This window comes from Rhododendron vialii, chromosome 2a (genome assembly GCF_030253575.1).
Source record: "Rhododendron vialii isolate Sample 1 chromosome 2a, ASM3025357v1".
NCBI classification, from domain to species: domain Eukaryota; kingdom Viridiplantae; phylum Streptophyta; class Magnoliopsida; order Ericales; family Ericaceae; genus Rhododendron; species Rhododendron vialii.
Genome location: NC_080558.1, coordinates 15102313 through 15114471, shown reverse-complemented (window position 1 = coordinate 15114471; position 12159 = coordinate 15102313). Strand labels below are relative to the sequence as shown.

The 12159-nt window shown below is 39.8% G+C and overlaps 2 protein-coding genes across 2 annotated transcripts; one reads left to right on the top strand and one right to left on the bottom strand.

Moving 5' to 3' along the window:
• The first annotated feature begins 504 nt into the window (after positions 1-504).
• Positions 505-2260, top strand: LOC131314366 (uncharacterized). The gene is made up of 5 exons (XM_058342957.1): positions 505-985; positions 1276-1387; positions 1722-1803; positions 1894-1945; positions 2056-2260. Exons 1-5 carry the CDS (start codon positions 611-613, stop codon positions 2176-2178), a joined length of 744 nt encoding a protein of 247 aa, XP_058198940.1. The 5' UTR covers positions 505-610; the 3' UTR covers positions 2179-2260.
• A 792-nt stretch (positions 2261-3052) lies between these two features.
• LOC131314362 (uncharacterized) lies at positions 3053-7243 on the bottom strand. The gene is made up of 6 exons (XM_058342949.1): positions 6644-7243; positions 5237-5348; positions 4930-5101; positions 4644-4831; positions 4003-4147; positions 3053-3367 (listed from the first exon to the last, which is right to left on the bottom strand). The coding sequence occupies exons 1-5, from the start codon at positions 7078-7080 to the stop codon at positions 4025-4027; spliced, it is 1032 nt and encodes a 343-aa protein (XP_058198932.1). The 5' UTR covers positions 7081-7243; the 3' UTR covers positions 3053-3367; positions 4003-4024.
• Positions 7244-12159: the final 4916 nt, after the last annotated feature.

The window sequence follows — 12159 nt, the reverse complement described above, 5'->3', positions numbered from 1 at the left end:
GCGTCTATCGTAAACATGCGCAAACATATAGTGTGTGCCCGCCTTCTATGTTAGGAAAATAAGACCGTGGAAGCTCCAATTGTGTTACCCATGTGTATTGTGATTGGTGAATACTACGAGGTCCATGATTTTTATGTTGATAAATTAAGATAGAAATTGACATATTGTGTTTTTTTTTTTTTCAATCGATGTGGCATATTTTTTAAATCGGTGTGGCGTGGGATTTACTGGAGTAATGGACTAATGGGTGTTTGAAAATGGAATATGTGTGATTTCTTGCTTCTCTCTTGTAGTTTCGCATGACATTTAGAGCACTGTTATGGACACAGATGTATCTGCAGTCGTTCAATGCACGTGGATCTCACACAATATATCGGACGGTTTCCGTCATGGAAGTTTGTGCGCCAAGAATTTTCCTAACTCTTGGAAAGATCCTTAGCTTGCTATTGGTTCCTGCCTTTTTGTTCTTTTACATGCCTTGCACTCTTAGTTTTCTTCTGTAATAGTACATATATGTATCCCTTTGGTCTTGAACTCTTGGGGTGAAATCCAGAACCCCAAATGGATTTTGGGTTCTCTCCCTTTTAAACACTATAAATTTTGCAACAAAATGTTGTTAAACTCACTTCCACTGATCTTCAAAGCAGGAGTTCCATACACTCCTTGTTTTTATCAAAAGACCAATCTCAATAATTTACCTCAAAAATCATCATCCATTACCCATGTTCTTCAGTTTTCATTTGTGCGTCGAGGTTCGATCCCGGGCAGCTTCTCCACAAGGCACAAAGGCTCATCATCATTAGTGACATTTGGTGCCAAAAATGCAGGATCAGGAGAAGAAGATAACAAGGCTCTTGAGGCTGTGCTAAAGCTGTATACGGCATTAAGAAATAGAAACATTACCGAGCTTGCTGAAGTAATCGGAGAAGAATGCCGGTGTGTCTGCAACTTCATCTCCATCTTCCAACCCTTCCATGGGAAGAAGGTACAATTCAATTCTCAAAAAACCTTTCTTCATGAGTACATTTGAGTAATTTTTGTGCCCTTTGAGCCAAGTTAAAAGGTGAGCATCAATTATGAATCTTCTCTTGAGGCTTTGTTTGTTTTGGGGTCTCAAAACCCCTAAGCACGGTCTCCAATAAATCTTCTCTACCTATCTCTCTTCACTCATTACTCTCAAAAACCTCTCTCAAAACCCAAACCGACCTCAGATAGTAACATGTATATAATATTGGTCCTTGTATAATCTGTGTAATAGGATTTTGTTTGGTGCAGGAAGTGTTGGGCTTCTTTTCTACCCTGATGGAGTACCTGGGCAACAACGTTCAATTTGTGGTGCAACCCTCTTTGCATGATGGAATGAATGTTGGTGTAAGTTGGAAATTAGGTTTGTTCCTCCTCCTTGTCAACAATGCAAACGAGTTGAGCCAAATAGTAGATTGATTTGGCATGAAAACTGAACGCGCGAGCTTCAAAAATTTTGTTCAAGCCTGACTTAATTGGCTATCATTCAAGTCAATCTCAACTGAGTTTTAGTCGCACTAATCACGAGCAAAGCTCAAGTAACTTATTTTCCTTTGGATATTTTATAAGCTCACGACCTTTAAAGTTAATGAGTGAGATTCAAAATGTTCAAGCTTGACTTGTTTATATCTAACGAGCTTTAACGAGTCGGCTTCTCCCCGAACTTGCTTAGCAAGAAAACAAGTTTGTTTTGGCAGAATGGAAACAAACTCATGTGCCTCTGGGAAAGGGTTACAGCTTCCACATGTGCCATACCTACCAAGGCAAGGTAACAATAAGGTGAGAGAGAAAGTAATGAGTACACAAAAATTTGACCAAATGGTTTTCTCTTCAATTTCTGATTACGCAGTTATGCATTAAATGATTCAGGAATGTTGAGATGTTCATGGAACCACTTCTTCATATAGAACCTCTTAGACTGGTGAGCTTTGTGGAAGGAAGACCTGAGTACTCCAGCACAATTTTACTTGAAGAAACCATTTATAATGAACTGATTCTAATAGCTGCTATCTCTCTCTTTCATTTTTGCAGAAACTGATGGGTTTTGTGATGACTATAGTGGACAAGATTGGAGCTTCTAAGGGCAAGTTGAAGAGGGCAATATACTTCTTGCTAGCTCTTGCCCTTATGACAGCCTTACTCTTCATTGTATAGCTCTCTTCATATCAAGGCACGGCACAGCATCTTTTTTCTTTTGCAAGCGCTTGGAGAATACAAGTTTCCGAATTACAGCAAACTAGGCGTAAAGCTACAATCAGACTAAGTTCAACTGAGAGCCCCCATTAACGGGACAAATAAGGAAACAAAGAACACCCCCATTCAAGAGAACAAATAACTAATCTTTGTCTTTTTTTTTTGGGCAAGGATTGATCCTTCGACCTCTCATTTGGAAGTATAAAAGGTGACCAACTGAGCTATCCCAGTTGGTTGACATAAGATCCTTATTAACAGCTTACATTCTTTCCATACCATTTGGTGTCTACTACTATTGCAGCAGTGGCTCCCTTTTTTGGACAGTTTTCAACTGTGAAACTTTGTCCAGAAATGGAAGAACAATGGCTTGTAAAATAGAATGGTACGCAAAAACAGAGATGATTATTTATGCTTATTAGAGCAACACATTTCCAAAGCAAAAGTGGGACAGAATTTGCACAGGCTCAATATAAGTTACTCCCTCATTCTGTTTTGGCAAATTCTGCAGACAAGGAGAGGGGTTGCCGGGTAGAAACCCAGACCAGGCGAGCAGGGGTTGAAGTGCCTCATCGTTAGTGTACCCACAACCTCCAATTTATGCAAAGCTTGTACAAGTGATGACTCCATGTTAATCAGAATAAATGAGAAAACTGGGTCAAAACCCTGGGATCCTGTCTCTTTTAGAACTGGGTACAAGCATAATCCAGGAACATCACATCCTCTCATGTAATAATTCTGACAAACTGTTGAGGTAAACGCCGTAAAAAAAAAGATCCAAGTAAAAAGACTGCATCCCTGCATCCACATGATAGAAGTACTGCTCAATACCACCAAGTAAAAAGAATAATCATTAAGTTTCCCTTCTATCAGCATAATAAGGTTAGATATATGCACGTGAAAGCGACTAAATGTGAGCAACGAAACCTAATCCAGGCTTATGGCATAATTACAACATGTCTCCGGCCACTAGCACAAAGTACATTCTCATTCTACTCATCAATTAACAACTTGAGTAACATCAGAACATCTAACCATGTCAACCAAAACGCAACTAAAAGTTAACTAAACAAAACAAAAAGATTGGATAGACATGTTCATCAGCTAGCTGCCATGACATGTTGAACAACCAGATGGCAGTGTCCCACCAAACCTGCAAGAAACATGATGGAAGGAGTGAATCATACAATGAATGACCGAAACATTAGAGGTAGATTTAAGAAAATGAAGCAAAATACAAGCAACAAATTTAGAAATCGACCTCTGACAAAGTTAAGAGGATAGGAATTCTCTCAGGTCATGGGAAAAGTGGAAGCAAAGATGGCGATGCCAATAACTTGGCCTTTCTATACCACATGTTTCACTGCCTTGCTTATGGCAAGCGGCAAGCCAAGGAAATCGAAGGATAACTGTGTACTTGGTTTCCTTGTTGGGCCAGTAGTCACGCAGTCAGCTTAGGCAAACCCACCACTGAATTAAAGACTAATTGTATTTGTACTCGAAGAAAGTGCAAAGGAAGTGCAACTGTGTTTGGAGTTCTAATACTAATTTGGCTCTTTGAAGACATGCAAGCTCCAAGAGAATGATGGGAGTCATGGGACAAACACAATAATTAAGCACCAGACACCAAAATGTGCTAATACAACAGAGACTACCAGTCATTGTGGTAAGAAGGATAAGAAAACATAGTGAATAAAATGCATGGTCTGTTTAATGGTTCCAAAAAACATGAAACTGCATGGACCTATCTGTTGTCAGGTTGTTGCGTAAATTTCGGATTATACTCACCAGTCCACAAGACCAGACATCATCATTGCTTGAAAAGGTGATGGCGGGCCAACATTTCAGGTATGCCCAATGCAGAAATGCTTTCACCTCCAAAGAGCTCCTGAAGCTTCGTATCACACGATATGGTCATCGAGTTCAGAGGATCCTGTAAGCACACAAGCAAAGCCGTAGAAATTTAGAATGCTGTCAAGGCTTACGTCTGCAGTTTGGAACAGTGATAAACCACTGCGTAAAGCATATACAAACACAAAGAAAACTACTGTCCAAAAACTAGTACAAGAAAAGAGAAGGGGAGCCTGTAGACAAACAATATCACCATTCATAGCTGATGAAAATTCCTTTTCAGTAACTTTGAGGTGGAACTTTGATTATTTAGCACAAGGATTCATTCTACAATTGAGTATTGTTAAAGGAGACAACTTATTACACATTGACTTAACAGCCAGAAGATATGATTATTAAGCATCAAACTTATCGCCCGCAAGAGAACTGCTTAACCAAATACCAGTAACATCAAGTGCAATTCCAGCATTTACACATACATATATAAAACTATGAGACCTCGGAAAAGAAAAGAGTGAAAGAACAAACGTCATCAGTAAAAATCAAGTGCACAGCATAGATGTGCCTTGGCTGCCTACCTCTAACTGGTTAGCTTTTATGTAGTCCCAAACACGACTCAAGGCCTCTGATTGGAGCATTTCCCTTTCTCCAGTACCAAAAAATTGGGCAAGTGCTTCAGATATTATCATAGGTGGTGGACTAGGCTCTCTACTTTCAGTTGCGGGCTCAACATCTTCCTTCAATCTTTTAGCTTGGCCTGATTCTCCTGCGAACACAAATAAATTGAAGCACAAAAGAACACAGCTTGAGTAGCCATTTTTGGAACAAAGAGTTGCATAATTGTGTCATTTTCCTCTTACTTACTTGTAGGTCCAAGTGGAATAATATGTTTAGAAAGCAGCTTATTCATCTTGAACATGTCGGTGGAATCTGTTTCAAAGACTATACGCAACGGGTCATCACAAATTATCTTTCTCTTGTTACTTGGATCCTGGAGGTTATGTTTCCTAATATACACCCACAGCTGCTTCACAATCTAAACCAACACAAATGAGAGTTTTAAGATCCCCATAGAATAGCGGCTGTTTATTACAACAAATAGAACTGAACTGAATAGAAAAAATTATACTAGAAAAGTAAAGAAGAAAATGCTCAGTCTCAGAATCAGAACCTCTGTTCTTGATAGGGCAGGCTCTCCTACAATGGCCTGAAGTTCAGGTGAAACACCGCAAACCTTGTTCAGACCTCCTGGTCCGCCCCTTCTTTTGGTTCCAACAGGTGTGCTGTATTAAATTTTTAGTTAACAAAAAGAGTAACAACATTGGAGGCTTGTAATATTAAATTAGAAGAACTGTAGCGTTTAATATCAAAATTCCAGCAGGACCGGTAATTGTACATAAGGTTTTGATGTTCACCATGGGAGACGTATTACATGTATTTGGGAATGTGATTGCATACAACCTAAGGCCATCAGAAAATCCATGCGCCTAACATTAACCAATCCGGTCAAGGCTATGTCAAGTTGACCAGAACTAATTGAGTTAGGCTACATAAATTCAGCCCCCATGCACTCATTGAGCCAATTCCTTTTTTCTTTTCTTTCCAATTTTTTTTTAGGTAAAGTAAATCTCAAAAGCTAACTGCCTAACTCGTAAGCCATCGCGTCTTGCCACAAGACCTTCACGCATTGTGTTTTTGGCCCCTTTCGTGTGCGTGTAAGAGCGTCACGTTAACAGTTAAACCATAGTAGAACAACTTTTGGTTATCCTAGTCCCTAGATGTTTTCAATTTCAACAACTAAAACGTGTAGCTCTAGAGAGCGAAATTCAGCCAAACAAAGGTTACTCTTTAGGTATTACTACCCAACAATTAAATGAGTAACAAAAAAACCCTTTCCGACCATCCAACAAAATGAATTAAACAATGAGCAATGCTAGGAACACAGCTCTGAACACAACTTTATTCGGAGCCGTTTGATGAATGCAAATGTAGTTGTATCCGGAGCTGTGTCATAAAGTCGTGTTCCTAGACTTTGTGTCAAAACAAGCGCAGCGCACGAACTTAAAAATGCAAGATTTCGTACTTCCCACAGCACCTAATGAGCATTTTTGCAAGTAAAATACTGTGTTCGGTCAGCAAAATTACATTTACAACTGAAACACAACAAGAAATCCAATATCCAAAACCCCCAAATTTTACTACCAGGAAAAAACAAACACCGCTTCATTTTTTAATTATTTTTGATAACTTAAGCGTCCAGGTCAGCTTTCGCGCAACTCGACTAATCCTAGGGGACCAATCTCACCCCCCACTTGTGGGATCCCAATTAAAGCCAGAGTTTTATTGGCCCCAGAGAAGTTGAGAGTACCTAAGAGGTTTCGAACCTGAGACCTGAGACCTTAGGAGGGAGCAAAATGCCCAAGTCCCAAATCTCGATCACTAGGCCAACCCCTTAGGGTTAACAAACACCACTCCATGTTATACATAAAAGCCCCAAATTTAGGGTTTCGATAACCACAACCCTAAACTTATCCAACAGATAATTTGCAAAATACGACACATTAGGGAAAGCACAAACCTTTCTGCATTCTGAACGTTCGGTTTCCGTTTGGTCGCCAACGGCAGTTGCGGTTGCGACGGCGGCGGATGTGGCGGTTGCAGCTGCGGCGGAGGAGGGTGGCGGAAGCCGAGGTCCTCGGCGGCGGGCCGGTAGAATTGGTATTGCTGCTGCTGCTGAAGGGCAAAATGGGGAGGGTACTGGGGGTACTGGGGGTGTTGTTGGTGTTGGTGGAGGGCAAAATGGTCTTTCTGAGGGTGGGGTGGTTGAGGTGTTAGTGGTGGTGAGCGGAGGAGGAGGTTGATCTGGTCCCTGATGAAGCCGGCCTTGTGGGACAGGTCTAACCCTAGCTTCCCTTCCAGCTGCTGGACGACGCCGTTTAGGGTGGTGACGGCGTTAGGGTCGGATTGACGGAGGACGGTCTCGACTCCCCTGGCTATTTCTTGGTCGGATACCATGGTTTCATATATATGTAACAGAAAAAACGGACACACAAACGGTTCCTCTCTCTCTCTCTCTCTCTCTCTCTCTGCTCTCTGTCTATCTCTCTCTTCTTCCTCTCGCTCTGTCTTTCTCTTTCTTCCTCTCTCTGTCTCTCTCTAATCTTCTATATACTCTGGAAATGACGATATTGTCCTTCAGCTATATATTGTTTCGATGCATTAAAATGCTGTTTTTACCCTTATCCTACCCACCATGTGTGGGTCCAGGCTCTTCACAAGTTTTTTTTTTTTTTTACTGTATAATTAATCTAGAAAAAAGGAAAGGGTCTGTCAAGGTTTGATCCCTCACTCGATGCAAGAAGTACAAGTCGCTTATTACTTGGCTGTCACTCTACTTATCGGGCTCTAAATTAGTTTAGTGTCCTCCAATTTTGACCTATTATTTGAGTAAGGTTATTTTAAGGAAGTACTTTTTGCGAGACATAAAATATCAACAATTTTGATAACCGTCGGGATGAGCTCATAAAGCCTCAAAACTTGACCAAAAGCCTTGTCCCCATGTGTTAAGGGTAGGGTTATAAAGATGGAAATTTGTGATACAATCATATTTTATCACTCGAGCTTACTTCTAAAGGGATGAGATGGTGTACCGCCAAGCGGCAAATGGGTTGGGCTAGCTCAAAGAGTATCAACTACCCCACCAAAAACTCGTGCTCCGAGCGAGAATCGAACCCTCGCCTTCTATGTAGAAGAGGTGAGATAGTGTCATTGAACTACAAATTCGTTGACTGAGATACTACCATTTGTCTTCAGCTTTCTCACTCATCTTCTCCTCTATCATCCCGTACACTCTTGTTCTCCCATTGGAAAGACGGTTATGCCCCTGTGACTGGTGAGGGCAAATGTGAAAATAGACAAAAAGTTGCGGTGGTAATCCCCTTTTTCTAAATTAAAGAGAAAGATGAAAGGTAAAGGTGAAATAATAAATGAGGAAAAGGAAAAGAACAGGATAAAGTTGAAAACGGATAAGGAGTTTTCAAGCAACCGCTTTGAAAATTTGTTGTCGGATTTTACTATAATATCCTTGTTGAAAGGATTGCGTTCAAGGATGGTGAATGGCCGTTTTGGTCATATAAAAATGGGATTTTCTGGTTATGACTTTTGGACCGTTGGATGTGGATAGTGGGGGTTTGGTCAACAAATGGAGGAATTGTAATGGGATTTGCCAGATGAGAGTTGCTTGATCTACCGGCCAAGAACTTGCTAGTTTATTCCGTTCCCTGCTGATGGCTTGCAGTGTACTTAAAGACAAGTTATTGATTTATTATTATTATTTTTTTGGAATCTAATGCAAAGTGTTCTCGGTCAGTCTGCCCACACCTTGAACTAAATCCTATAGCCCTCCGCACAACCTTTTTCACGCGTTGGGTGTGTGGGTGAGATATAGTTGCAAGAGTTGTCGCTAAGGGTGTAAATGAGCCGAGCTTCAGCGAGCTTCGACGAGCTCGAACTCAGCTCGTTTACTAAACGAGCCAAAAACTTGAGCTCGAGTTTAGTCATTTACTAAATAAGCCTCTTTAATCAAGTTGAGCCCCCCTTAACGAGCCGATATTTTGTAGAACAAGCCGAGCTCCACTCGGCTCGTTTAGTAAACGAGCCGAAAACTTGAGCTCAATCTCTGAACAAGTCGAGCCGAGTTCGCGAGCTGCTTGGCTCATTTACAGTCCTAACTGTTGCCATGGAAATTTTTTTTTTGATAAGGTGCAAGACTTTTATTAAGCAGAAAACCAAAAGAATACACTGTTAGGGATTAAAACCCCATAACAAAAAACCAACCAAAAGTTGACTGTACAAAGCTATACAATATGAAAACTAAGTACAAATCACTCAGATATGCCTCAATATTCCTGCCAGGTAGTCCCCAGTTCTGGCAGAATGCTTGATTGCTTTGACAAGGCTTCATCAATCTCTTATAGCTCAAAAAACCCCTAATGTCATTTACAATTCGGATGCACAGTTGAATTGCATCAGTGGCTTTGCCTTGAAACATACGAGTATTACGCTCCCGCCGTATGCCATTACCATACCCTGCTGCTGCTAAAGAAGCCTTGAGACAGATGCTACGCAGACCTTTCCCCTTGAGATTTACACTGAACCACTGCAAGATATTTTCCAAAGTCCATGGCACCCCTTGAATCAGGTTCTTATTCATCAGATGTTTGCCAAACAACTAGCGAAAATGGACATTCAAAAACGAGATGAGAGTAATTCTCCGCATTATTGCCAAACAAATAGCGAGAATGGACATTCAAAAATGAGATGAGAGTGATTCTCCACATTAACTGCTGCACAAAGAACAACAGTCATTCAAAATCACACCCTATTTCTCAATCTTTCTTTGGTTTTAAGTCTCTGTAAAACAGCTAGCCAAAGAATAAAAGACCACTTGGGCGCACTATATTCCCACTCCACACCACTGATTGCCAAAATTGAATAAGGAATCTGGTTCGCATAGCATTCCAAGCTGATTTTGCAGAAAAATCCCCACTAGGATGGGGCAACCAAACCATATTATCTTCTCATTCAGGAACAGGTAATAGAGAAGGAGTTTCAGCAATTATAATTTTTTTTTTTTGACATGGCAGCAATTATAATTTGAATCACTTGATTTCTTAGTCTAGGCCATCTCCAGGAGCCTTGGTCAATGAAAATTGAATCTAAGGCTTTGTTTGTTTGGGCGTAAAATATTTTCCAGTAAAATATTTGACCCATTTTTCAGTGTTTTGTTGTGTAAAAAATGAGAAAAATATTTTTCATGTAAAACATTTTTCATTCATTGGATGAAAATGACTTACTCTTAAATCTTCCATAAGTTATTTTCCGAAATGAACCCGCTGCCTTCTACTGTAATTTTTACTGTTCAGTTTTTTCGATCGTCAGTCCTGACCCACATTCAATTCAAATATTCTCAGATCTCTCCACTGTTTAAACCCTCCCTCTTTCTCTGCACTATTTTGTCGATTTCTAAAAATATTTTTCAAATGCCAACCAAACACCGAAAAATAAAAGTTTACGTGGAAAACATTTTACATCGAAACAAATGGAGCCTAAGACTTCAAGGAGGAACAAATACCTAAGCCCCAAGTGAATACAGTTAGGCCATCCCCCGAGGTAGGAATTTTGACTACTATTTTTTACGTGATGTCTTAATTTGAATGTAATTGGTTTATATGCACCAAAATAAAAGAGAATAAATTTGGTGATTTGTGTGGGAGCTTTTGCTCAAGAGAAATCAACAACGTTTCATAATTAGCACTTCAAAGGACTTCAACAAAAAAGTGTGACCACATAGGGAAGGTCTACCGCTAGATTATTACTCACCATGACTGTTTAAACTGACTCGATCACCTATTCAGATTTCGTTCTAGATCTCAACCAGTGCCCGTGCCCTCTCATCCCGGCCTTCATGCTTCTTTCATCTCTCGATCTCAGCTATCGTTTACCAGCGACTGATCAATAGCTCCATCATCGCCGCGGTTTTTCTTCCTTACTCTTTCCAAACTCATTCGTCTTTTGATTTAGTACCGCCGTGAGTTTGAGGGGAGATTTGTGAATATTAACAGTATTATTTTTTTACAGTATTTTGTATAAGTTGAGAGTGGTTTGTGGGGTTGGTAATCCAATGTCTCCCTTAATTGGCCTTCTCCGATTGGCGCTGCCCAGTGTAGGGTTTATCCTTAGGTATGCGTATGTGTGCGCGTGCATAGTAATCCGTGTGGGCGTATGTACACTATGTGTACGTATGTACGTGAACACGATGATTCTTGTCCAAGGGGCTTGAAATTCGCCAAATTAATGAATAATCTTCCGTGAGTGTGTCATAACTCAAGATTTCTATCAATAGAAATTGGTGTACAAGCAAATTTTAAGTGATCTCTACTCTGTTTTTAGGCTCCGTTGGTTTAGACGGAAAATATTTTTTTGCATAATTTCCGGTGTTTGGTTGTTGAAAATCCCAAAAAATGATTGTTTTTGAAAAATCTTTTATGTCTTTGGCCGTAGAACAACTTACCCTTGAAAAATTGTTAAGTTAATTTCCAATATGTCGGACGGGTTGTGCGTGCAGCGAATGATTTTCTCTCATTCCCTCATGGCCACGTGAATGCAATTGCAAAATAGGATTCTCTCTCTCTCTCTCTCTCTCTCTCTCTCTCTCTCTCTCCATGTGCTTTGCACACACCAAGCCAGTGCAGAAATTTCCATTCACGGCTCTCCTAGACTTTCTCCAAACAAATACTCACGTTTTTGAAGGGGAGATAATTCCAAATATATTGAATAAGAACAAAATGATAATCACGATAACAAAACAAAATATAAGAAAAGCCGCTCAGCATCTCTAGGAAGAGAGAGAAGTGCTCGAGAGTTGCACACACTTTGATACTACAGTAGGCCAATTAGATGAACTATTGGTTTGTAAGAATAAAATTGGAATTCAACCAAACACCGGAAAACAATTATAAAAATTGTGTTTTGCTGTAAAATGTTTTACATGAAAATATTTTCAGTTGTAAAATATTTTATGCCCAATCAAACAGAGCTATCAAACAAGATCAATATCGTATATAAAAAGTATTATCCATTGACAAATAAAACTAATTTAAAATCCGATTATAATAGAACGAGAGACTAAAAAATGTGGACGAAAAGACTAGTTGTCTTCCCAAGTACCGTAAAATCTATATATATACCAAATTAGAAGCAGTATCACCCGTACCAATATGATTGAAGTCACATACGTTAATTATCCATTCATGCGTCTAAATCAACAAACCACCATTATAATGGAGAAGCAGTATCACCCGTACCAAAACAAAAATCATTCCATGGATCCCACATAATGTAAATGCTGACCTTCCCGTTATAGAACAAGCTTTTGATAAGTCATAGCAGACTCAAGATAGGTTTTTTTTTTTTTTTTGGTAACTCATAGTTTTCGGGGTCGATTTATACGCAACTCAATTAATTTATGAAAAATAAACTCTACCGCCAACTAGCGATATACCTTGATTAGAATCGGGACAATGCTCCCAGGTG